Source organism: Lodderomyces beijingensis (genome assembly GCF_963989305.1).
Source record: "Lodderomyces beijingensis strain CBS 14171 genome assembly, chromosome: 4".
Classification (NCBI taxonomy): domain Eukaryota; kingdom Fungi; phylum Ascomycota; class Pichiomycetes; order Serinales; family Debaryomycetaceae; genus Lodderomyces; species Lodderomyces beijingensis.
The window spans coordinates 738,971-764,690 of NC_089973.1; the positions used below are offsets into that span (position 1 = coordinate 738,971).

The 25,720-nt window shown below is 44.9% G+C and overlaps 10 protein-coding genes across 10 annotated transcripts; 3 read left to right on the forward strand and 7 right to left on the reverse strand. All coding sequences in view use genetic code 12, as the record gives it.

The window, feature by feature from the left end:
- Positions 1-3,676: 3,676 nt before the first annotated feature.
- LODBEIA_P33680 (uncharacterized protein) lies at positions 3,677-6,115 on the forward strand (the record flags this gene model as incomplete). Its single annotated transcript, XM_066973470.1, has 1 exon — positions 3,677-6,115. One exon carries the CDS (start codon positions 3,677-3,679, stop codon positions 6,113-6,115), a length of 2,439 nt encoding a protein of 812 aa, XP_066830306.1.
- Positions 6,116-6,922: 807 nt separating this feature from the next.
- On the forward strand, positions 6,923-8,623 carry LODBEIA_P33690 (uncharacterized protein; the record flags this gene model as incomplete). Its single annotated transcript, XM_066973471.1, has 1 exon — positions 6,923-8,623. The coding sequence occupies one exon, from the start codon at positions 6,923-6,925 to the stop codon at positions 8,621-8,623; it is 1,701 nt and encodes a 566-aa protein (XP_066830307.1).
- A 221-nt stretch (positions 8,624-8,844) lies between these two features.
- Positions 8,845-11,529, reverse strand: LODBEIA_P33700 (uncharacterized protein; the record flags this gene model as incomplete). The annotated part of the gene is made up of 1 exon (XM_066973473.1): positions 8,845-11,529. The coding sequence occupies one exon, from the start codon at positions 11,527-11,529 to the stop codon at positions 8,845-8,847; it is 2,685 nt and encodes an 894-aa protein (XP_066830308.1).
- Positions 11,530-11,994: 465 nt separating this feature from the next.
- Positions 11,995-14,187, reverse strand: LODBEIA_P33710 (uncharacterized protein; the record flags this gene model as incomplete). The annotated part of the gene is made up of 1 exon (XM_066973474.1): positions 11,995-14,187. The coding sequence occupies one exon, from the start codon at positions 14,185-14,187 to the stop codon at positions 11,995-11,997; it is 2,193 nt and encodes a 730-aa protein (XP_066830309.1).
- A 232-nt stretch (positions 14,188-14,419) lies between these two features.
- On the reverse strand, positions 14,420-15,373 carry LODBEIA_P33720 (uncharacterized protein; the record flags this gene model as incomplete). Its single annotated transcript, XM_066973475.1, has 1 exon — positions 14,420-15,373. One exon carries the CDS (start codon positions 15,371-15,373, stop codon positions 14,420-14,422), a length of 954 nt encoding a protein of 317 aa, XP_066830310.1.
- Positions 15,374-16,089: 716 nt separating this feature from the next.
- LODBEIA_P33730 (uncharacterized protein) lies at positions 16,090-17,850 on the reverse strand (the record flags this gene model as incomplete). The annotated part of the gene is made up of 1 exon (XM_066973476.1): positions 16,090-17,850. The coding sequence occupies one exon, from the start codon at positions 17,848-17,850 to the stop codon at positions 16,090-16,092; it is 1,761 nt and encodes a 586-aa protein (XP_066830311.1).
- A 386-nt stretch (positions 17,851-18,236) lies between these two features.
- Positions 18,237-19,553, reverse strand: LODBEIA_P33740 (uncharacterized protein; the record flags this gene model as incomplete). Its single annotated transcript, XM_066973477.1, has 1 exon — positions 18,237-19,553. The coding sequence occupies one exon, from the start codon at positions 19,551-19,553 to the stop codon at positions 18,237-18,239; it is 1,317 nt and encodes a 438-aa protein (XP_066830312.1).
- An 813-nt stretch (positions 19,554-20,366) lies between these two features.
- LODBEIA_P33750 (uncharacterized protein) lies at positions 20,367-21,244 on the reverse strand (the record flags this gene model as incomplete). Its single annotated transcript, XM_066973478.1, has 2 exons — positions 20,367-21,120; positions 21,189-21,244. The coding sequence occupies 2 exons, from the start codon at positions 21,242-21,244 to the stop codon at positions 20,367-20,369; spliced, it is 810 nt and encodes a 269-aa protein (XP_066830313.1).
- Positions 21,245-23,260: 2,016 nt separating this feature from the next.
- LODBEIA_P33760 (uncharacterized protein) lies at positions 23,261-24,088 on the forward strand (the record flags this gene model as incomplete). The annotated part of the gene is made up of 2 exons (XM_066973479.1): positions 23,261-23,292; positions 23,368-24,088. 2 exons carry the CDS (start codon positions 23,261-23,263, stop codon positions 24,086-24,088), a joined length of 753 nt encoding a protein of 250 aa, XP_066830314.1.
- Positions 24,089-24,759: 671 nt separating this feature from the next.
- On the reverse strand, positions 24,760-25,506 carry LODBEIA_P33770 (uncharacterized protein; the record flags this gene model as incomplete). Its single annotated transcript, XM_066973480.1, has 1 exon — positions 24,760-25,506. The coding sequence occupies one exon, from the start codon at positions 25,504-25,506 to the stop codon at positions 24,760-24,762; it is 747 nt and encodes a 248-aa protein (XP_066830315.1).
- Between the last annotated feature and the right edge of the window lie 214 nt (positions 25,507-25,720).

Sequence of the window (25,720 nt, forward strand, 5' to 3'; positions counted from 1 at the left end):
GGGGGGGGGGGTGGTGGAATGCCTGGTTCTTGGCCGCGGCAGTCCAAACGAATCACCGGTAAAAAAGAAAAAAAAATATTGTTTTCAGGGTCTCGCGATTGAGAACCTAGCTTTTTCCATTTTTTTTTTTGCAATTCGACCTTGCGATCTAGAACCGCTCAAATAAAGTCGTGATTGCGTTTTAGATACACTAATACCGCGTTGAACTTGATAGGTGTGAGAATTGTAAAGCTAGGTTTCGGAAGACTCACCCCAAAACATTTGCGCAAGTGGCATAACTCCGCATTCGCATCCACATGCGTACATTGCATAATTCACGTTGCAGCGAATAATGCGCTGCTTTTCGCGGTGATTGAGCTGCATGCTTGCTACTCGTAACGCACGATACAGGTGTAAGTCTGCTTCGTCGCGAGCCCTGTCGATTAGCACTTCCGTTTGAAAAGGAATGTATTTGTTCTTTTAACCCACTTGAAGCTTGAAGCGTTTCGAAAGGGCGAGGAGGAGAAGATCCCTCTTAATAACGAGTGAACTGTTTAAAAAAAAACGACTCCACAAGAAGCGGCTGATTCAACAGTTAATTCGTGAAAAACTATCGGCTTTAGGCTATATAACCGGTGAATTTTTGGGTTATTTTTTTTTTTGCATGTTCTCAAAGAGCTGTTGTGAAGGGAAATGAAAACGTCAGCCAAATGACATAATTGTTTATTCTTTCGCTTTGTATGTCAACATCATTCTAAGAAAAGGCAACAGCTAGATGCGTTAATATCGTCGTGATGGGCACAAGATGAGCAAAGACCTCCCCCCCCCTCCTCTCTAGAAACAAGTCAAAACATGGCATGGTTAAAGTTATAGTTTACGAGATTTTGCCCGCTTTAAAGACTCCCGTGGTGGAAAAAATTTCTGCAAGATTACACAAATCCAAATTGCTGCAAAAAATTTCAGACATATTAGGATTGCGCTTGAGGCAGGGAGTTTTATTGTATATATAAATATATGTGAAAAGCAAGTACTATCTTTTTTTTTTTGTCTGTATTATAATTGACGCAGGTCAAAGCCGTAGATAGTTTTTCTTATTGCCCTGACAGTAAATCCGTGTAGCACAATTCCTTGTCACTCGCCCATCCACCCTTCATCCTCCTCCTGTTATGCGTTCCCTTGACTGATGGAGTCATCGCTTGATGGCTATTGCCACCAACGGTTTTTTCTTTCTTTTTTCAACTAGGATGGGAGAAAAATGACATGTTTCACAGCGGTTTAGATCTGCACGGATTTATCAAAAGATCTCGGGAGGAAAGCCAGACGGGACAAACCGTGGAAACAAGGGCCACACGGTTGTTGCTCCTATGCCCCCCCTGCGTCATCTGTTTTGGAAATAGCTGCAAAACATCCTCGAGAAAAGGCAACATCTTTGTTGTCATATTGGAGGTGACCAATGGCGAAAAGAGTTTGTTCACGCAAATGGTGGACAGTTGCAACTGTATAGTATCAATAACGATGTCATTTTGGAAAACCGAGGAGTGTCCAAGATGGTGTGATCTTGTCGACAAAGCGCAAATTGGGCTAATAAAGGCTGGTATGTGCACCACCAACTGCCACGTGGACTCCCTCTTGACGGGGGGGGGGGGGGAAGGAGAGGGCTTTATAGACTAAGCCGGCTGGATGGGTCTGGGTCTATCTATTTGCCCAGCTAGTATATTCTTACGATTATGACACTCCACCATGCTCATTAAGCTCTCTAGGGGCTGTGCGAAAAAATAAAAAAAAATTGACAGGAATCAAGCGGTAACGTTTCTCTACTTCGGAATTCCACAATTTGTGCACTGTTCTTTTGCATGGAAGATCAACAGGGCGCATCAACAGGACCTCTTTTGAATCTGGAGAGCAAGGGGGTCTCAGAGCAACAGTAATTGCCATCAAGAAGGTTTATCACAGCAGATTCCAAAAACTTTTATACAAAATGTACCAGCTCGCCCGAGTAATTGACAGCGTTCGCTTCATGCCGAGAAAGAAAGAGACCACACCCAGACGTGCTTTCCCCACTGCCTCTAAAAGCTTCATGGAACGGCAGATCCCTGGTAAAATTCAGTCTTTAAAGGCAAAAGCTCACACTAGTCAAGGTGTGTGTGTGGGGGGGGGGGTCCCGTTTTACGTTGATCGGGCAGAACTTGCAATGGTAGAAAGGTTCTCGCCATCGTCGCCATCGAGTCCTATTGACCGATGTCGAAAAAGAAGAAGAAGAAGAGGCAAGGGAACACCAGGTCATTAAACTTGGCGACACCGCTGGTTATGATACCTGAAGGAGTTCCGAGATTTTGAGGAGAACCTGCCGTCAAAGCAAAGTGTTGCTTCACAAGGATTTGAAAGCCGAAAAAGTGGGAAAGCCTTGCTTATGTTCTTCTTCTTTTCTTTTGAGATCATGTGACATCTAACTCACGAGAGAACCGTGGTCCTCCACAGTTTCCCATCGTTGTCCGCCGGTATAAGTGTGTAAGTGTGCTGCGAATGTGTCGTTTGGGGAAATAGTCGATGCCAAGCGCTACCAGAAGGATTGTGGGTTTGCTGCACAAGCCACAAAATTGCTAAACCGCTTAGTGCTCTTTGATTGCCACCTAAAAAAAAAAAAAGCTAAGCATCGACAATCATTGCTTGAACATGTCGATGACAAGAGGAAGTTCATCGCAGGGTCGACGCTTTCCTCGCAGACAAGAGCGGTGTTCTAGCGAAAAGTAGTACGCGAACGGACTCCGGTGTTCTGTTGATCCAATCTTTTTTGCGAGCTCAACCGGGGGTGAGGGAAGGGGAGTTTTTTTTCGCAACAAGGTTAACGGTTTCTTCGACTTTCAACAGTATGACGTTTAGTCACCATTCGGTGTTTTCTTTTCCTCTTTTTTTTTTTTTTTTTTAAGTTTTGGGAAACCCTATGGCCGTTGAACGTCTTGGGTGAAGAGAGCAATGATAATTTTTTTTTTATCTTTAAGAAAACAGGGAATTAGCACAGTATGCTGCCGCAGGCTAGAGACCAGCGGCTTGCCAACCTGTTTTAGGATAGTGGGTGTGAGTGAATGTGTATGTACTTGGGCTGCTCTGCCGTGGGTGGAACACCAACACAATCCTGGATAAATCACTATTACTGATGCTAGCGAAGGTGTTCACGCTCGATTACGTATGCATGTTTTCATATGGACTGACTCCGTTCATCATTGCATTCGCCAGTTTTGCATTTGCTTGGATGTATATATATCTTTGATACAGCTGACGACGCACTGCATGCCCCAAACCAGCAAGCTTAACTTAACTTAGCTTAGCTTCACCTCCATAAGTTTAATGGAACTCACCAACACTAAAATCTAATTTTTCTTCTAAAATTCTTTGTTGATCAAGTACCAAAAGACCAAAAAAACCAAAAAGCCAAAAGCCAAAAGCCAACAACCAACGACCAAAGAGAAAAAGAAAAAAATACCGAGATTATCGAGTTTTCCATTCTCAAGACTTACAAAGGTACTACCGTTTATCCTATCCCGATACTAGGAGAGCAAGACGAGTCCAAAAAAGACTCTGCCGAACTAAAATAGAATTACGGAGAATAATAATACAGTTAATTATCATTAAGTGGTAAACAATTATATTCAACTCTGACTAGAAGAATACCCAGGGGGGGAGAGTGCGCCAGAATACGATGAGAAGACGACCATCCAATAACAGCTGGGCTCAGCACGAGCGGCCGAAGCGTGACAGGAGGAAATCGTCCTTTGAAAATCAACTGAAACAAAATGAGCCCGTACCGTCGCATGCTTCTGCTTCTGCTTCTACTCCTCCTCCACTTGCTGAAGAGGCAGAGGCAGAGGCCGAGAAAGCCATCGAGCTAGATGATTCATTGCCTGCCAAAACCGAGTTTCTTACCAAGCACACAAGCTCCTTGTCCCCGGGCAACTCGAGAATCAAAGTATGGCCCTATGTCGTGAACATCAACAAAATAGCCCCCGGCGCGACTCAGGCTGAGCTCGATCAGCTCCTACTACAGCATATCCCCTACGATTCCTACAAAATCGCCAAATATACAAAGAAAGACCCTGCTGCTCTGGCCATCGTTCGGGTGGAAAGCATTGCCATCTATAACGACATTATAAAAGCATTGGACGGCGTGGAATGGAAAGGTTCCAAGTTGGAAATTTCAGTAGACACAAAGGCCACTGAAAAGGGGCCCCTCAAGGCAGCAAACTCGGGGACGCGTTCAACACTCGAGTTTAATGGTGCTTTCTTGCCGTCTTCCTTCCGACATCCATTATCTAGAAACCCATCGTCGTTTAGACAGGGAACTGACTCGCGGTCGGGAACCATGAGCTCGCGAGGAGGCAGTTATCCCGACTCGGTTTTCTCCAACCGATCGAGTTTCCGAAGCTCAAACTCCTCGCTAGCCTCGTCTCATGAACAGAGTGCCGCGAAACAACAACTACAACACCACCAACAGCAGCAACAGCCTGTTCCGCCGTTTATAATGAATATGGTGCGAAGTCGAGAAAGCTCAATGAGTATTACCGAGGACAAGGGGGGAGAGGAGGCCGCATCGAGTCAAAGTCAAAAAGAGGTTATTGAAAGCAAAAACCTACACCCACCGCTTTCGTCTTCTACTTCTTCTACCACTTCTACTGCGACATTGGACCTGTCAGGAGATTTGATAGAAGTGCCCGCTGGTGAAGGGGAGAATCCCGATCAGCTAGTGAAAGTAAGCCCCACTAGACTTTTCGTGGGGAATGTACCTTACACTTCCAATTGGGCAAACTTGAAAAAATTTCTTATCGAGAGAGCCGAAGAGATTGAGCCAAACAATGACATTGCCATCATGCGTGTCGAGATACCGATACAGCAAGTCACAGTTAACGACAGCTTTCTCATGTACCGAGGGTTGGGTAAGCAGCAAGTTGTTTCCAAAAGTAGAGGATTTGCCATAGTTACCACCAAGGACAAGCACTCTTCGGATAAGCTCATTGAAATGTTTGACAATGTTGAGTTTGAAGGACGATCACTTACAGTACGATATGACAAGTTCCCTCAGTATAGCAATTATACTATCCAACAGATAAAGCCCAATTTGCCGTCAATGGCACCTACACCGGATTTCGTCACTGCCCAGGGACAATTTACCCAGCAACAGTTTCCTTCAATGATTCAGCACCACCAGCCACAGCAACCACAACTGCAACGTCAGCATCAACACCAGCAACATCAGCAACAACACCAGCTTCATCAACACCAACACCAACAATACCCACCCATATACAATATGATGAGTCCAGCTACAAGCTATCCGTCAGCTCCATCAAACTCCTCATTATTGAGCAATTTAGCACTTGAGCGAAATTCATTACAGCATAAAATCTACTATGGCACCGGCGGCGGTGGTGGTGGAGGAGGAGGCGGAAATGCAAATGGTGGGAGCGGCGGTGGTGCTACACATGGAACGAGCACTCCTCATTACTTACCTGTACCACCACCACCCCCACATACACTACAGCCAACGTCCTCGCAGCATTCACAACCACCACCTCCTCCTCCGCATTTAGCACTACCGACAAACCCATCCGGCCCCACCATGTCTAGCACGTCACCAAGCTACTACTACATGCCCTACTACTTCCAACCCACGGGCCCACCTGCATTCACGCTGTATCAGCAACAAGGCCAAGCAGCTTATGGACATTTACCGCTACAGCAAGGACAAATGCCCGCACAGGGACATGCACACGCACAGGCTGCTGCACCTTACGAACCGTATATACCGCAAGTAAGCAAACATCAACATCAACACCAACAGCAACACCAGCATGAATACCAACAGCAACACCAACTGGAACACCAGCATGAATACCAACTGGAACACCAACCGGAACACCAACTGGAACACCAACTGGAAGACCAACTGGAACACCAACCGGAACACCAACCGGAACACCAACCGGAACACCAACCGGAACACCAACTGGAACATGGGCTGCCGCAACATAAAACAAAAGTAGAGCCGCTGGCACCCGGAACCGGGAACGTCAGCGAAGACGAGCGGGCAAGAGAATTGTTTCACGATTTGTCGCTAGAATCAAAAGAACCAGTAAACGAATAGAATGTGCATTTTTTCCACCAAAAAAACAAAATAATTAATGCATAATATACGAGAATCTCAACACTCTAACGGACAGATTGCAAGTCAAGTAGACACACATATACCTTTTAGTTACGAGGGGATGAAATTTCACCTCGCTGGCAAAGGCATCCTCTAAAAATAAAGAAGCTCTCCCTCAACAGGAGTCGAGGTGTATACTACGCCGGACTAAGAAAAGAACCCCACGGTAGAACTATCCAATGGCACTTGGCTATCAGGGCAATCAACTAAATGTGGGGGGCAACTTCATTGAGCCGTGCCCTGTGGCTGAGAGAACAGTAAAGGCAGAGACCTCTTTTTCCTTCGACTCAAATGATCTGGTTTCACATGAAGAACAGAGTGGCGCGCCCTTTGTTTGACGAAGGCTCAGGGGTGTAAGTCCAACTCCTTCTCCATGTGTGTGTGTGGTGGACTGACCATGGTGGTGATGGTTTGAAATGTCGTCATTGATTGTTGCGTTGTTAACTGCCACACTTGGTAGCACCTCCCAAACCATACACATCAAAAATTTTCCTCAACTTTTTTTTTTTGGCAGCAGAAAGACTCAGCTGCTCCGTTGGTAAGAAAATTAAGCAACCAAATTGCAGTAGACCGTTATCAGGCAGACACATCTCTAGTAGACAGCAGTAGAAGAAGCTAGCAACTCAACAGCCCGTCATTTTGCCATCGGCGTCACCACCAGCATCGTCCACTATAAGATACAAGTACTTTTCGCGCGAGGCTTTTCTGGTTCCCCTAGTTGCCACCAAGGTTTATTGAGTCATCATCATGGCTTCTTCAGATGCGAATAGTGCTGCTCCTGCTGCTGCCCCGGCGAAGGAGAAGAAGTTGCAACTACAGACCAAGACAGATGATAAAGAGGTGTTGCCACCTTCGATTCTAACGAGAACTACCACTCCTCCTGTTGCTGGTGGTGGTGGTGGTGGTGGAGCGAGCAATGCTTCCGTGCTGCTGTTGCCAACGTCCCCCCATCAGGATTTGCAACAATCACAGGTGGATGCAAACAAGAAGGAGACCGTTATGGCAGGTGGCGTTTATCTCAAGGAAAAACTATATTCAGATTCGCTCATTCAGACGTTAAACTCACTAGAAAGACCAGGGACACTTAGAAATGAATCAGCTGCAAGTTTGGACTATCTGTTGAACCCGCCCAGCGATCCCCAGCACCACAAGTCGCCTTCTGTGCATGCGCATTTCTATGTCGATGAAGCAGTCAAGCCCAACAAGTTGGGCGATAGGTCGCGAAGTGGATCAGGTTCAAATGCCCATTCGTTGGTATTCTCGAGAGACGGAAGTAGAAGCCAGGAAAGCATCAAAGATGGTTTAGATCAACAACACTCGCAACATCGCTCACAACAGCAACAGTCACCACAACTACAACAACAGCAACACTCACAACTACCACCACAACAACTACCACAACAGGCGCAACAGTCTGGTTTGACTTCTCCTGCACTTTCATCATCATCTTCAAATAGCAGACCACAAGCTACACCCAAACAACTGCAACAACAACAACAACAACAACTGCAACAGCAACAATCGGAGCAAAATGCCAATATTGATCCTCGCTTACCTCAAGATGACGGCAAGATTCATGTACTATTGGGAGTATGCGGTGCACTTTCAGCAGGCAAAATTAAATTGATAATTGGGAAATTGTTCGAAATCTATACCCAGGACAAGATTGCTATTCAATTGATTGCAACCAAATCAAGTGAAAATTTTCTTTTACAAGAGAGTCTTCACATATTGGAAAATAAAGGTGTTCGAGTGTGGAAAGATTCAGACGAATGGTCAACGTGGAAAACAAGGCTGGATCCAGTTTTGCATATTGAGTTACGCCGATGGGCCGATATCTTGGTGATTTGTCCCCTCACAGCAAACACATTGTCGAAGATTTCCCTTGGATTATGTGACAATTTGTTGACAAACGTCACCCGTGCTTGGAACACGTCGTATCCCATTTTGCTTGCTCCAGCAATGGGCAGCTATTCATACAATGCCGTGACTACAAAGCGACAGTTGAGATTGATTGCTGAGGAAATGCCGTGGATTGAAGTATTGAAACCGCTGGAAAAAGTATTTGGAAGTTATGGTGACATTGGAATGGGCGGAATGATGGATTGGAACGAAGTTGTCAACAAGATTGTGTTGAAGTTGGGTGGGTACCCTGAGGTTGAAGAAGACGAAGAGGAAGAGGAAGAAGAAGGAGGAGAAGAGGAGGAGGAAGAAGATGATAATGGAGAGGAGAATGAAGAAAAAAAGCAGTCTTTGGATCGCGAATCAAAGTCAGCCGTTGTTGACGATGACGATGACGACGACGACGACGACGACGACGACGACGATGATGATGACGACGATGATGACGACGACGAGGAAGACGACGATGACGACGATGAAGCAATCAAGGATACTGAAGGAGCCGAAGTTACGAGAAACAGCGCAAGCCATGGTCTCGCTAGTTGACGAAAGAAGAAAAAAGAAAAAACTTCTTCTACCTTTTGAGTACACACACTGCTAGTTTCAGTTTCCTCTCTTCTTTTCTTTTTTTTGAATCTACACGGAGGAATTTAATTTTGCCGTGCAAGTAAGATTAATTTGTTTAATGTATACGTAGAACTAAACTTACAGTAGCAACAGCAAGGAAAAAGGGAGTGGGGAATCCGTCTCCATCTCCTCCATCATCATCATAAATATTCGTTATTACGCTCTCTGATTTTCTCTTGTCTCCAATTGGAATATTCATCGCCAATGAGTGAGCTTGAATTTTGCCCGTTGTAAATACTCTGGTTCTCATCAAGGGAGTCTGTTTGAGCATGCTTTTTGTTGTCGGTCTTTCTTATTTTGGGGAGCTTTTCAGGCGGCGAACCACGCAAGATGTTGAGACTCTGCTCTCTTCTCGCTTTCAAGGGAGATCGCAACTCGCTTATTACTGGAGGATGCGAGTCGCGTGAATTGGTTTTGGTGGCATTTATCGGGCTCACCATGCTTATCGTTGAAGAGTCACTGGTAAAACCACTTGAAGTTGGTCCAGCTAGATTAGGTGATTTGAAAACGCTGGTGCTGCCTGCTAGGTTGTGCCTGCCAATTGTAGCTGCAGTAGCTGTAGTAGGTTTTGTAATTGTGGTAGTATTGGCAGTGGTAGGTGATTTGAGAACTCGAACTTTTGAAGCAAGCGGCTCAAGTTTGGGGTGCTTTAGATGTGGAGACTCAACAATTGCACCGCTTACACTTCTCTTTGCTGGCGACAATGGTTTCGGTTTCTGCTTAATGCGAACTCCAGCTTTGATCTGCTCGCTCTCAATCCTCAATATTTCCTGATGGAAATCGGCGCCATTGAGACGTAGTGGCGAAGTTTGACCGTTGTTGCGTTGATTGTACGACACCACTTCATTTTTCAAGTTCGAAAGAAGCGTGGGCATGAGTTTGTTGATCCTTTTGCGGATTTTCTCTTCGTTGAGCAAAATCTTGCACGAATCCTTTCTCAATAACCTAGAGGAATCTTTTGAACTTTCGTGTAAAAATGTTTGGTCTTTGATCAAATCCATCAACTCTTGGTGTAAATTGAAAATTGGGGCCTTGCTTTCATACTCCTGTGTCAATCTGCGTACTTCTTCCTCGTGGCACTGGAGTATTGACTCTTTACTCGTATTATCAAAATCCGAGTCTGAGTCGGCATCGTAATTGTAATACTCAAACTGCATCCTCATTTCCTGAGAGTAAAAATTTTTATCCCAAAGCTGCTTTATTTCGGCTCTCGAATCCGAGATGAATGTTTCAATATGCTCCGACCGTTTAATCATTAATCTTTTTAGTTCCATCTTGTAGTTCATTATAGCAAACTCTGATAGGTTGTTGTTTTTCGTGGTAAAATTTTCAACATACTCGCAATTTTCGCCTAGTTTGGACCACAAGTATGAACATTTTTCCGAGTAATGCCTCCATTCATCTTGCTTTTGGTCAAGCCTTTTTTGCAATTCCATGTGGAGCTCACTCAAGTAACTTATCAGCACATCGTGCATTCCGAGAGCCGTGGGGTCCTTGGCGATGGTATGCAAGCAATTCAAATCTAGATGTGCCGGGAAATTAAAGTCGGCCAAATTGGCTTTTTGTAGCTCTATCAACTGTTCATCTTGTAGTTGCAAAGATTCAATACATACCAAGCACATTTGTGCTTTTTCAATCATGATTAGTTTGCGTCTTTCGCATTCTTCCTTGGTTATTGCAATTTCTTGCTTCATCGTTAGTATCAAATCCGGCGTGATCTTGGTGATCTTCAAGCTACGGATGATTCGCAACAACTGGTAGTTTAACTCACGCAATCGACAGATTCGAGAATCATCCATCTGTTTTGTCGTGACGTTCCCCATTTTCAACGGACTAGCCAATATGAAAACTTCAACTCCATTTCCATCTTGAGTGCTTTTAGGTGCTAGATTCAATGGAGTTTCACCCTCTACCAAAGTATCTTCGAAATCGTTGATTAGTGAGAGGTGAGCTTCAGCGTCCAGTCGACAAGGTAGAGATCGAATGAGCCCGCTGGCGAGGGGCAACTCGCCAACAACATCAATAATCTCCATCAATTCCAAATTCAAAGAATTAAAGACGCGAAATTTGCCCACAAAACTCTTGAGAGCCACGATAAACACTTTGTTCAAATTGGCACGCTGTTCAAGCAAGGTCAATTTTGGAATGTTGCGTGTCATGCTCTCGTACCGTTGTCCCATATCTAAATTGCAACCCCTTCGGAAGCTTGAACTGGATAACTTCTCCAACACTTGTTCCTTGAACCCGTCAGTATACTGCTGCACATTATCGAAAACTAGCCCCTTTTGTAGTAGCGTCAAGCTCTTGTCACCGCGGGAATCATTGCTCATTGCAAGGATGAATTGTATCTGTTGTCGGAGCCACTTGCACTCATTTTCAATTGTTTGTTGTTCCCGCTGCAAATTATCAGCAAATCCCGTGATTGTCTGCTGGATCTTGCAGAATATTTCTGCCTTTTTGCTAGAGATTTCTTCCAGAGAGTAGCCTATGTGATTGTAAGTAGTATCTAACGCCAGTAAAGCAAAGCCGATGCTGGCCTCAACCGATTTCAAATGGTCCAGTAAATGGTCGGTTTCGAAAACTCTAGTAGGGGACTCTTCGCTTGTGGCAAGCAGAGAAAAAAACGGATCTTGCAGGTTGTTGGGGTGCTGTAGTTGGGAAACGCAATGTAGAAGTGTGCTATTCTGCTTGGGAGTGCTGTGTGATGGATGTGATGGTTGTGACAGTACGTCTGCAGTTTCTTGATGCTTAGCGCCGTCTATCTTGGCTCGACTGCTGACATTACTCGGCAGTCGAATGCCTCCAATATTATCGGTCGAGCTCATGATGGCTTTGTTTTGTTTTCTCTTCGCGTGATAGGCAAATATCTGTGATGGTTTGAATAACTGCGTCTGTTTCCTGTGATAAAATGATAATGATAATGATGATGATGATGACGATGATGGTGTGCCCAAGAAGAAGAAAGAGAGGTAGGTACAAAAAAACAGGATCGGACACTTTTCCAAATCGGTTCAAAATGAAAACAAGAATGCGACAAAAAAATAAAGACCAAAAAACAAAACAAAACAAAACCTCTCTTTTCAAAATGTCGCAGACAGGATCCTTTATATTTTTTAAGAGGTCCCAAATCTCAACCCCTTAAATGGAGGATTCAAATCCCTTGGGTAGCAGCAACTTTCAAATCAGTATTTTCTCATAGTTGTCATGTCAGAAAAGCTCTGCAGGCCTCATTTCATCATCCCTGCTATTGATTTTGTAGCTCCTAGGTTTTTTTTTTTTTTTTACAGCACTTACGTTTCCCCGGTTTTTTCCCAATCAATGGATAATGGGCTCTCCTTAGTTAATGCTTCCAAGGCTCTTCTGTTTGTCTGCCTGTTTCGCGAATACAACAGTCTATAGTAGCCGGGACTGAAATTTTTCCCATATTTTGATCCTAGTCGAACAAGATCGGGCATCGGTTTCCACGAGGCTTTCAACCCTTTGGTTTCTATGATCTTAAACCATTTAGCTGCTTCCTCCTCGCGCCCAATCTCGTCATATTTTATGACAAATGGGAAAATTTGATGGAAAGTATCTGCGTTTTTGCTCATCAGGAACTCGATAACTTTATTGGCAAACGCAAAGTCGTTGAAAGTATATAATGCAGTCTCAATTAAGAGCTGCAAATTGTTCTTGGTGACGAATGCGCCGTCAAGGTCCACTTTATCGTAAAATGCAAACATTCTCTTGCTGAACTGATAATTTGTTTCGCTCGCTCCGTCGAGGCTTGCTGAGTCTCTGGAAAGTAAATTTTCGAAAAACACCGTTAGCGGACGATCATTGACCACTTTTATACCAGAAGTTTGCACAAAGTTCTCAAATACTTCAAAATAAGCTAGATTCACCAGTGCGTTGTATCGGACCTCGCTTGGCATTGACCTGAACATGACTTCGTAAACATGACTTAGCAATGAGCAGCTAAGATCCATTCCTTGCAAGTCGGAATCAATGTTGGCCAACTGCACCACATCTGTAGAGGCAATTGTGCTGAGCAATTTCTCTTCGTAAGGGTAGCTCAATAATTTCAACTCATTTAGTACATTGAGCACGTTAACCTCTGGTTTAACTAGTGCTCCAACGTAACCAATCAAAGCCTTGGGAGTCGAGGCGTACTTGTGTGCAATCAAACGCAAAATCTCCTCTCCTATACTCTGCTTCTCCCCTGAGGTCACTTTTTTTAAATCCATATTGCTCAAGACAGCCAAGAATTCATCGTGGTTTCCTGAAATTCTCAATTTCCGCAAAAGATTGTGGTATTTGGGGAAACTGATGGGAATGTCGTGAGACTTCATAAAGTCTAGAATTGGAATGCTACTTCTGACATCCTTGAGCTCGGTGACAAAATGGAAAAGGGCCGAGAGCATAAGCCCAAGACTATAGCGCGTCTCATAGTTTGCCGATGCCCGGGAACATATTCTCTCAAATTTCCTCTGCATGCAACCAAGAGCCCACATGGCTTGCGCGGGCTCTCTGTTCGCAATCATTGTCCTTATGTTTTTTTCAAACTCTTTCAAAGTGAAAAACTCAACGGCTCGAGCCGTGTGTGTTGTGTTGAAAGACGTCTTGTGTAAGTCGGGCCAGCTGGCATTCACCATGCCTGTCAGTGCTACAAATTTGGAAATCGGCGAACCCTTGAACAATCGTAGTCGGAAATCACGGATAGCATCGTGCAGGGCGGGGCGAAAGTTTATTTGCACCATAAATGCGTACAAGTCAGCGTGCTTGTCTGCGCCGACAGCTTGCTGAATGTCTTGAAATAGTTTGCCATTTATTGTGATTACTTTGGGGTTCACTGTTTGGGTCGCCAAGATACTGCTTAGATACGTGACTATGGAGTGGGCCTTGGATTCATCGGCATTGCCCGACGTGCGATGGACAATCTCACTCAAAATTTCCTTGAAAAGCTGGTGGGTGCGATTTCCGTCCCCTGGATTCAGTATGAACAACATCAACGAGCAGGCGATCTTGTCAGACTCGTGCACCTTTAAGAACTCATCTGCAACTCGGTCCTTTTCCTCATTCAGGAGAAACAGATACAAGTGGTACGCTCGTCGTGGGTCACTCTTGACAAGATCATTGATTGCACTTGTCAATCTGGCAACCACGGTTTTCCTTTCCCGAGGCTCTTTACAAGCGATTTTCTGTAAATGCTTCATTTCCCTATACGATAGATCTCGCACTCGGTCCAATACGTATGGGTATGGATGCGGACTAGTGTCCAAAGGGATGCTCAAGATGTCATTGTAGTCGGTTTTTTGCTGGTCCATCTTTTTCTGGAATGGGTTTAGTCGGATGGCAGCAGAGGAGTTGTGGGATGGTTGTTCGGTTTCAAACTTGGTTTGTTTGTCAAACAACGCAGTGCCTAAGCTAAGCAAGGTGCTATACCGTCGCCTCCGAGGAATCCAAAGCACGATACATCTCCTGAATCGAGGATATCGTAGCATTTTTTTTTGTTTTTGGCAGCAAGTGGTGTATCGACTTTGCAGTCAACTGGTTCGAATTTTTCAGGGTTTTTTTTTTCAGGAGTATTTTTTTTTCGGGATCTTGCCACGGTGAAATCAATCGAATCCAACGTTAAGATACCAAAAGCTACGGTCTATCTAGTATTTATTCTGAATTCTAAGTCTAAATTAAGTCTATTGGTAGAGTTCTAAAAAAGATATTCTAATGTAGTCTCTAGTGTGGGGTCATGGTTCCATGTTCAACGTCTCGCCATCTCTGCAAGCGAATAGCAGTCGCTTGAGATCCACCAGTTCTGTACAAATGCTTTTGGTAGAAATAAAGCAAGTCAAACACAATTGTGCCCGAGCTGCCCAAGATATAGGGCAACTCCTTATTGATAAACTCAGCTCGGTTACCGTACACGAAAGAACAGCTGCTTAGTATCGACAATGTATAGCTCAAGTTCCCCAACAACGCCGCGCCAAACAACAAGGGCGATATGCCCTCGACTGATTTGCGTTTGTAGTTCTTGTATAGCTGGGGACACCGCGAGGCGCAGTAGACAACGGTACAGCCCCACGCTAGGAAAAGCCCGAGTTGGTCCCTAGTCGAGTACTCTCGTGTTTGCAAGTTCAAGTTGGACCCCAAGCTTATGGCACTGGCCTTGCCAGCGTTTGTAGCCACGGCAGCAACAAACGTTTTCATCACCAGGCTGTTGTCGTCGGTGGAGTTGTAGCTGCTCGGCGCGCTGTCATCTGACAACGTCTCAGGATGTACTCGTCTAATGTCACTGCCCTGAGCATGAGCATGCACAGACAAATCTGCACGAGGCCCAAACACCTCGGGCGTAGGCTCTAGAGACAGGTACCTCTCCTCAGCCTCGTGTTCAAAAGCACCGTCCTCGCTGTGGTAGTAGTAATACTGGAAACATAGCGTAACGTCGTTGCAAAGAAAGAATATGCTCAAGTACAACTGGAACCCCAAGGTGGCATCGTTGAATAAGCAACTGGTGAAGCTCAAAAAGTCGCCCATGAACCATAGTATTAGGAACAGCGGCGATATGCCGCTGGCTGACTTGAGCCTATAGTTGGTGAGGATCTGGGGAAGCTGTGCAAATATCCAGCTCGTGCACGAGATGATACTGAATGCATCTGATACGCGTCCGTAAACGGAGCATTCTTGCACCATCTTCTACCGACCCCCTCAAGGTATGAAACAAGCGTTGATGGACACGGCGGAGTATAGAGGACTGGTGGCACTCTGTTTTTTTTTTTTTGCCTCTTTTTTTACTTCTTGTTTTCTAAGTTGAAGATCAACACCGGTTGTTCTGAGCTATGGCAACGACAATAGTGGGCTTTCGGGGAAAGCAAGCAGGTGGGACTTGTAGCGAAAGTGATTTGATACGTCATTCAATCTCACGAATGGTTACCTCGTCACTCAAACAAAAATTAAACTGTTGTCGTTCTCTTATCTAATCGCTCGATTCGGCAATCAGCGGAGATTCCAGATCCGCGCGCTAATCAGAGATGAGTCTATATGTGAAACCGTTGGTGCCGTTCGTGTTTGAATTGTAGAGTCCCTTCAAACAACAAAGTCCTTTTTTTTTTCCTGTTTTGGAGGCAAGCTGGTGGTGGTTAGTTTACTCCTGCCCAGCTCGTAAATCAAGGATAAAAGTGTTGCAGTGTTGATGGCAGATTCTACCAATCACTGCACGTTAATGTAACGTAGCCTCCAGCGCAACAACGGTATAATAAATATGAATATTATTTCGTGTCAAATCGTCTAAGGCAAATAACGTTCCACGTGAGCGGTAAATTCTGTGGGGAACATTTCTCCTGAACTTCACTTTCTCGGAAAGGGTATGTGTGGGATCTAATCTCTATCAATGATATTCAAGTACACCCCTATGTCTTATACAATGTATCTAAAAATGCAACAATCAACCGGTCGGCCAAACCTGCAGTATGGACACTGCCAGCGATACCATAGAGGGCCGCAGTGTCGCCCCTTTGAGGTCCGTTCTTCTTTGTATTCTCTACCGATTCCTTGGTCGATTCTATCAAGTCGCGAATCAATTCATCAACGACGGGGGTAGTCAATCTCGTAAATGCAAAATGTAATCCAGCAGGATTCTGCAAAGTTGCAAAATGCCACCCTTTTTTACTCAACGTGTCGCCCAACTCGTATATCGACAACTCATTATCTTTGCCCTTTTTAACCTTAAAAGCGATAACTGAGCCGAGGGGGTCTCCAATGATTTCGAGATACTCAGACAATGTGGGGTCGGATTCAATGGTCTTTTTCACCTTCATGGAAGTCAGAACAATATCGATACAACTCTTTTGGTAACCATCTTTGCCAATGTTTACCAAGGTAGCCCAGCACCCTACCATCAAGGCCCCCGGTCTAGAACCAGCTAAAGTTGGCGACCCGTACATGCCGCCAGTCCAGTCGCTTGAGATATAGTATTGCCCTTCGCGAAGCACGGGGTTTCGGTACATGATGATGGATGATCCTTTGGGAGCAAAGCCGTATTTATGCGTGTCGCATGAAATCGAGGTAACGCCTGGCAATCTAAAGTCGAACAAGGGAATTTTGCGTTCGCCATGGACTTTTGAAGATTCCAAAAACGACACGATAAATGAGCCCAAGCACGCATCAACGTGCAAGGGGATCTTGTATCTCACTGCAAGTTTCGACAACCCTTCAATATCATCGATGATGCCGTGCGGATAGTTGGGGGCGGATCCACAGAGCAAAACCGTGTTGCTATTGATTAATTTTTTCACTTTTTTCAAATCAACCTGGAAAGTAACTGGGTCCAACGCCACCTTGTGCAACTTCATTCCAAAATAATAGCATGCCTTTTCGATACCTGCGTGGATAGTCACGGGTGCGATAACTTCGGGCTTGGTGATTTTCTTGTATTTCCTTCCGTACTCTCTCGACGCCAACCCCGTCAAGAGCAACGACTCTGTGCCTCCCGAGGTGGTGGTACCGCAAGCACCTTCAGGAGCATTGAAAATGTCCAAGACCATGGCCACCACTTCTGCCTCCATCTTTCTGACACCGGGGAACACATCCGGGTGAAGCTGGTTGGCTACAGAGTACTGGTGATAGGCCTCCAGCTGCAATTTCAACAAGTCGTCTCCACCATGATAAACAGCTCCACTAACTCTGCCATCGCTCCATTTCTGGTGTTTTAAATTCTGCAATTTGACTAGCTCGGAACTCACCTCTTTATGAGGTAACCCATGAGCAGGCAAAGTTGGAAACTGCTGCAACTCCTCGCTGTTTTTCATGATTTCTTTTTCCATCTTTGCCACAGTACTGCTCAACTCCTTGTCGATCTTGCTCTTGATGAATGGTAACGCCATCACTCGCGACGAGATTGCTACCGATATGGTGGAGTACATCTGACCTATGAGACCTAGCAAGCCATTCCTCCATACTGCTCCCAAGACATGCGCAATGGTCGAATAAACGAGGTAGATGAATGACAAATCTCGTACTAGATATACCGACCCCCAGAAATTGTCATAGACCAAATAGTACTTGAAGTAGATGAACAATAGTATTTGGCAATGCAATGTCGATAATGCTTCTGGTAGCTCTTCTCTACTTGGCCAGGTGAACCGGAAACGAACTGGAGGCACCGCGGGCATCTTTACTAGTGGTGTATATGTGTATACGTGAGTGAGTAAGTAACTGAGCGTGTGGGGAGGTGGTCCAATTTATGGATTAAGTTTCATAGGTGGTGGACGTTGCGTTTATTAAAAAAAAATTGCGCTCAGACACAGTTACCAGCGGCTCGGACGGCATCATTTTCGTGATCCCCTGAAACCGACAACGGAGAAACCTCTGTTCCCCAATTACATGTTGGATCCTTTGTAGAGAAGAGAGATTCCGAGCCTGCCACGTGGCCACTCAGTAAGCAGAGCATGAATACAGTGGAATGAAATGAACTAGCTTTCAATTTGGTTTCTGACTATCTAAATAAAATAATAAAAGGAAAATCGCCTACTGCCGGAGTGGATGGGTGGGTGGATCCCTAGTCCAATCTCAAACCCAAAGCTGTTCTTTGGGACTTGGACTCAGGGTCATAGTAACCAGTGTCAGCCAAGGAAGTGACCCTGGTACCATGACGTCCATGGATACTCTCGTCACTGTGGATGACATTGTGGTTAGCAATTCTGTTGTCCCATAAAGCAGATGTGCCTCTATAAGTCTTTTTGCCATCAGTTTTGGATTTCAAACCAGGCAATTCTCTTTGCCAGTTGAAAGTGACTTGAAGGTCTCTATTGTTTTCAATGACGCTGTACAAATAGTTCAAAATCAAGGCGGACTCATCTGGGAGCAAACCGACAATTCTATCCGTCATGGAACGGTTAACAAACAAGTACTTCCAACCAGTGGCAGGGTGGGTTCTAACGATGGGATGTTCTCTTTCGACATTCTTTGGACCTCTCAATGGGTTCTCCCTGTCCAAATAGTGGTGAGCACTCTTGTAGATTGCCGTCTTGCCATCCAAAAACTTCTTAAACTCATCAGACAACTTGTCATAAGCACCGTAAGTTGAGCTCCAAATGGTCTCTCCACCAACATCAGGGATGGAGTCCTGATGCAAATGGGTGATACCAGCAGTTTGAAACTCATGCACCAAGTCACTGTGCCATTGGGAGTTTCCCTTTCTCGAGTTTTGGAAACTCAACCCCAAGCCGTTTCTCTCGTTTTGGTATTCTTGCCAAATAACGGTGATTCCGTCCCACTCGGGCCCAATACGCGCTGCTTGTGGGTGAACTTCAACTTGGCCCCAGTATTGGCCCAACTCCAATTGCTTTTGAGGGGACAAGTCCTGGTCTTTGAAAAACACCACCACCCTTTCAGCAATCAACAATGCCAATTCATCCTTTTGCTTATCGTTCAAGTCGGCCAATTGCAAACCAATAATCTCGGTACCGACATGAGGAGTCAAATGGACAACGTCCTTGGCGGCACCAAACAAGGCCTTCTTTTCCGGATCGGCGTTTTTGCCCCTTTCTATAAATGGGTACTCTTCATTTCTGATAGCATGGGCCTCGTCAACAAATTTTGGGATCTTGTCGGTGGTGGGGATGTAAGGGTAGCCTCTAGTGATGTCCACGCCGTGTTTAGCAAATCTTTCCCTGGTGGTTTCAGGCAAACGGTTGGCCCACTCGGGGTCAAAGCCAGTGATTGGTTCTCTCTTTGACTTTGCCCAACCAACTGGCTTAATCGAGGCTAATTTTTCAACGAGTTCGTTAAACTCCGAAGGGTCGGTTTTACTTTGACCTTTCAAGGAGTGTTTGATATCCTCAGGGTTGCTGCTAATAATCGAAGTTGGAGCCATATTTTGTGATGATGTGAATAGTGCGATTGAAGACAGCACAAGGACAGGAGCAAGAAGAAAGAGACAAGTGGTATTTATAGCATTCTGTTGGAATTCTGTTGCTTGTTGAACATCGAGGATTGATTCTTTTGATTATTAATTGACCGAGTGTCTTAATCAAACGGAACTTGTAGCAGGAGCGACGCCACAGTGGTGAATCGTGGCTGCAAATTTTGTCGACTCCTTATCGCAAAGAAAATTCGCAACCATCGGACTTTGTATACAGAATCGAGGGGGGGGGAACAGATTAAAGTGAGGAAAGAACAACTGAGGTTTACAGATCAGATACCAGGCTGTTGCCAAGTATCCAGCTGTTCCTCTTCAAAATAGGTTTATCTCCGAGAAAACAGGGCTTTGACTTGTTTAATCGGAAATCTGGTTGGACCTGGGGACCTGCGTTGATAATTTATTCAAATGTTGTCCAACAACATCCAGGATGGTGGGAAGAGGGGGGGGGGAAATGAGAGAGTTCTTTGTGCATATATTAATTTGTCAGCATCAGACTGTCCCCCCATTTCAGCAAGCAGGAACTGTGAGCGGGAATATGTTGTGGCGGCGTGAGACATGATGCATCAATCAAAAAACATGTTGTACGAGGTGCGGATGGCGGAGATTCCTATACAGCTAACATTTACACATTTACACATTTATTCTCATTACGGGGTTGAAAGTGGTGGGGATGCTGAAGGAGGGGGGTATACAAACTAGACATCAAACACAATTACAAATACAAATTATCCGGCAAAGTAAAAAGGAAAGAAAGGAAAGCTCGCCTCATTTCTCCTGTTTCGCATAGTCAAACTTTGGGTTCAATGCAATCAAATCCTCCACTTCTTCGTCCATCATTTGGTTGATCTTTTTGTAAGTGGGGATATTCTTGATCATTCTGCACCATTTACCCAAATGTGGCCAGACTTTACGCAAATCTCTCTTGTCACGAGTGCAGTCCTTGACGCCTTCCAAGTTGTCAAAGATGTTCTCGTAGATGGGGAAACTCAAGATGATATCAGCAGCAGTCAACTTGTTGCCAACAAAGAATCCAGTTCCATTCTGCTCCAACCTGTCATTGCAATATTGCATGTTCATCCTCCATTCGTGCACATAGTATCCGTTATTCAACCCCTTGGCCACCAAGTTGGCAATATTCTTGAGCCCATGAGGAGCAATATGTTTAGCCACCGAGTTGATCAAAAGAGCCATTTGTAGGTGCTGCAATGAGCCCTCGCTGTAATGTAGCCAGTATTCAACTTCCAATTGCTCATTTGGATCAGTCGGGGTGAGGATATAGTTGGGATCATAGTTTCTTAAAATGTACAGGATGATGAAGCCAGACTCGGCAATCTTGATTGGTGGGCGGCCATCGCCGTGAATGATTTCCACAATTGGTGATTTCCCCGTCTGGTGCACATCGAACAATTGCATTGGTCCTCGCCATGTCTGAGGGTGTCTCAAGTATATCCTGACTTCATAGTCCAATTGTAGAATCTCCAACAACCAAAGTATTCTTTGAGCGCGCGAGTCGTCGAGCCTAATCGAGTTAGTAAAGCTCTTTCCACCACGCTACATGTGAAAGTTGGCAAAGTGTGCAACACATACCAGTGCAATATAAATCTATCTTCTGGATATCCGGGTTTGTTTACCATCGTGGGCATGACTTTTACAGTTTTGTTTCGCTGAACCCAAACTTGTTTATCTTGATCCTGCTTCTGAGGTTAAAGTTGAAGCTGAAGTTGAAGCTGAAGTTGAAGCTGAAGGATGAGCAAGCCGGGGGCTTTTGAAACCAGAGGACAAGACCAACTAAATATATATCGATCCAGACAAGAGAGGGAAAAGACCGAAGGAGAGAGAGACGTCTGTCTCTTCAAGTTAAATCACCTCGACTCCTCCAAAACATATCTCCCATGGCAAATCTAAATAATTCAAAACACTCTTATCCCAGTTTGGGGATGGTGCATTGGTAACATCTCCCAAACAGGAAAGTAATCAGATGGAGTGAGCCTCCACTTTTTTTTTTGATTTTTTTTTTCTCTTTTCGTCAGAGTGAGAGAGTCAATTTTGATGTGCCAGGCGCTTCCCCAGGGATGAGACAATAGAGGCCACCCAGCACTATCGATGGCTCATAATCCTTTTACTGTCTCAAGTGTAACATGCCTCCAGTCTACCCCCCTCCTCCCCCGTTGCTGTTGGTGGTGACAAGACAACAGCAAAATTGGAGAAGTGGTCGTCCCCTTGCATGTCGAGGAAATCATTACAGACGTGGTCTACATTGTTCTAGCAATCCCACTTTGAGATCAGATCAAAACAGGGGACGGGGGATGGGGCGTAGTTTACTGTAGTGTACTGTGCTGTGGTGCACTGTACTGTACTTTACTGGCAACTATGGTCCTGTCAGAACTAGGTGCACCGAAAAAATTAACCATTGGATATAGTGGTTTCTGAAGCAATCGTCAATTTCTAATCTCTTTAGTGGAAGAGTCGGTGCCAAATTTTAGGAATGGCTTGTTTAGTGCGGGTTTTGTCAAATGTGGAAATTAGAATGGAGAATTGGATTGCGAAAACGTTTGCGCCAAATTTATTTGAAAGCGTTTTCAAGGACATGATGTTGGGAATGGCCAGTTTTCAAATCTGGGAGATCTAAGCATTTTTAAGCAACATGCTTGGCTAAATTAGTGGATGGAATTGCCGAGTTTGAGGAAATGGAGAGGAAGAAGATTGACAAGTAACGAGTAAACCAGAATGGGTGGATGTAGAAAGATGCAACCTTCGTGGAGACTATAAACGGCAGCAGTATCATGTCGTGTGGTCTCGGCACGTGGCTCCGATATCGCATGAAAGAAGCCTCATGAGTTTCAGAACTTTCACGTGTACTTGAATAAGCCGAGAGGGAGTTCAGAAATTTGACGATTGGTCAGCCACACGAGGGTAGCAGGACCTGCGTTGAGCGCAATCGCCGCATATGATGTGGCCACAGGTCACTGGTGAGACGACCCGCATGCTCAAATCTTTTCCAAGTAACGACTCATCAGATTGCGACAGATTGCAACAGACAAATTTATAATTTTGCAGCCAAATACAGACAACCACTCTGGTTGCGAAATAAGCAGAGCAACGAGCAACGATTTGAGCAACACCATTATGACTTTTGAAAGTTGTAGATCTCCTCCGTATGGTACTTCCACACGGAAAGAACCTATTTCAAAGTCACAAATGCAGCAGAAGTTGCCCCAAAAAGAAGTCCTTTACTTTTAACTCAAATCCAGCGAGACTGTTGTTGTTGTTGTTGTGCTTGGCTGAAAGCATCCTTGCGAGACTATGCTAGTTGGGAGGAAAGCTTGACTTCCAGCCTTCTCCTTTCCCCCGCCCCCCCTCTACAGCAATCATGTACTTCTCCAAGGCGAGCATGTGCTCTCTTCATCTCCTGGTTTTTTTGTTTAGAACAAGAGAATGCGCGCAACTGCTTTGTTCAAGGCTGTACCTCTGCCTATTCCCCTTGACATCATCGGTCAATTGTCACAGACAACCTCCCTTGTTGTTTCTTCACCCGTACATTGACGCCCCACAGACCCCGAGCGCAATATAAAAATACCATTTCATCCCTCCCTTCCTCCCTTCCTTTCTCGATTGACCCCATCTTTGCCCCCCTTTTTTTTCCCACAAACAGCTCAAACATGTCTCAAGGTGATAAAATTACCGTTCACTGGTACGTGCTTCAATTATTCTTTTCTAACAAGCTAACGCAATCCAAGCCGGGATACTAACAGATGTGATTCTCCAGGTTAAACTACTCGAGGTCCCAAAGAATCATCTGGTTATTGGAAGAGTTGAACGTTCCCTTTGAGATCAAGGCTTATGCAAGAGACAAGGACTTTAGAGCCCCCAAGGCATTGGAAAAAGTCCACCCATTGGGGAAATCACCCTTGATTGAAGTCACTAAACCCGATGGCGAGACGCAGGTCATTGCAGAGACGGGCCACATCATCAGCTACATTTTGGAACACTACGACCCAAACCACATCTTGACTCCGCAGAACCAGCGTGAGAAGCAAGAAGTGGATTATTTCCTACACTATTCAGAAGGAACTCTTCAGCCAAACTTGGTTGCTCTTTTAGTCCATTCTTTTGCTAAAAAGAAAGCTCCATTCGGCACGAGGTTCCTTATGGGCTTGTTAGTTAAGGGGATCGATGATCAGTTCTACTTGCCAGAAACGATAAAAAATTTGGACTTTTTGGACGGCATCTTGGCCAAGCAAAAGGCAACCAAAAACTCCGATTTCTTTGTCGGGACCCACTTGACAGGCGCCGACATTATCTTGTCCTTCCCCGTCTTGACCAATATTTTCGCCAGTAGAGCTTCTGCGAGAACGATGGGTTTGCCTGATTTCGACCAAACATGGCCCAATTTGAGCCGTTGGTGCGCGCTTATTGAAAAGGAGCCAAAGTTTGTCAAGGCTCACGAGTTGGTTGCTGAGTATGAAACGTCTAAGCCAAATATTTAAAAAGCTTGTGGCTACATAGTTTCTATGTAGAGCATCGCTGGAATGTAAAGCCCGTATTTAAAAGGTCTCTTCGTCAACCCCCAGTATCCTCAATTTGCATTTATCCGAGGAGTATAATGCGATCGATAAGAGGCAAAAGCGCGTGCTTCTCTTTTTTTTTTCTTTCATCTTTTCATCACAGTGATTAATCGCTTTACGTGCTTCGTATTATGGTTATGAGATGATTTGGTTTAAGCTAGTGTAGATGAGAAGCTGATGGGTAGTGGGTTTAAAGACGAGTTGGTTTTTGCGGGGTAAGTCGTGCAGTAGAGGAGGTGGCAGGCATAGAACCAGTTATGGTTCCAATTTGAGACATGAACTACTTCCCCATATCTTAGAAAACTAAACCTATGACTACTACTCCAAATGAGACCCGGTTTCACTTTTGACATTCGACAGATGACGAAAAACTAGTGTTTAGTCCGAATAAGCTGCGAAATTGTGTGTTTTTTTTCAATCAATACTAGATAACGATCCGCTCTGGTATTTTGTGAGCAGCACACTTGAGAGCTGCTGGGTCCCAACTCGGGAATTGCAGGGCGCTTAGCGGGTGACAGAAGCAATCAATCATGCAGAGAGATACGGATAGAGATGGCAAAACTACAATTCTTCAAAGAGACGAGCAACCGTTTTCATACAATTTCTTCCCCAAAGATTATATCCTCAAACCCGCGGACCTTCTTCGCTGCTTGCTTCCAGCCATGCTCCTGCCTTATGTTCTGGTGGTATAGATAAAGATCCGGGTACTCAGTTTTCAACGACTTGTTTATCATTGGGTCACACCGTGTAAACACAATTTCGAGTGGGAACGAGAGAATTATATCAGCCGCCGATAACAGGTTCCCCGCAATGTATTTGCTATACTTTTCATATTGTTTGGTGATGGTGCCATTTAAAAAATTCAAATTCTTCAAAAGCTTTGGCTTGTAGTAGTTTTGAGCAATCCACTTGACGCAGGGAGCCATGTACATTCGCGCTGCGTAGCCAGCCTTGGTTTTCGCAGCATGATTGGTGAACAATCCATCAAGAATCGACTGCAACGTGCCCTCAGTGTAGTGGAGAAAATAGCTAACTTCGTTCTGTGCATCTATCGAGGAGCCCTTTAAATTGTCAGTTTGGTCATACTTGCGGAGAAAATACTGAATGATCCAGCCAGACTCGGCCAACTTGATCACGTCTCCAGAAGCGCTTCTGATTTCCACCACGGGCGACTTGCCCAATGGGTGAACCTCACTCAACGCGTGCGGTGCTTTGCTGTTCTTGTCTCTTTCATAGTACACAATCTCGTATTTGAGCCCCAACTCCTCAAATAGCCAAACTATCCGTTGAGCTCTTGACTGGTTCAACCAGTGCAACACAACCGTTTCTTCTTGAGACATGATACCGTTAGGGGACAAGAACTCCAAACGTGATTCTTCAGTAGGATATATTCTGGAGAATAGGTAATGTCTGACTGACAATTTTGATTTCTTGATCTTGCTTCAGGCTAGAAAACGAGGAGGGGGGGGGCGCTCCTCCTATAAGTTCCTTCAAGTTCCTCCCATTCCAGCTGGTAGGTGGATTAGTTTGTAAGTTTGTTAGGCTGCAAAGTGT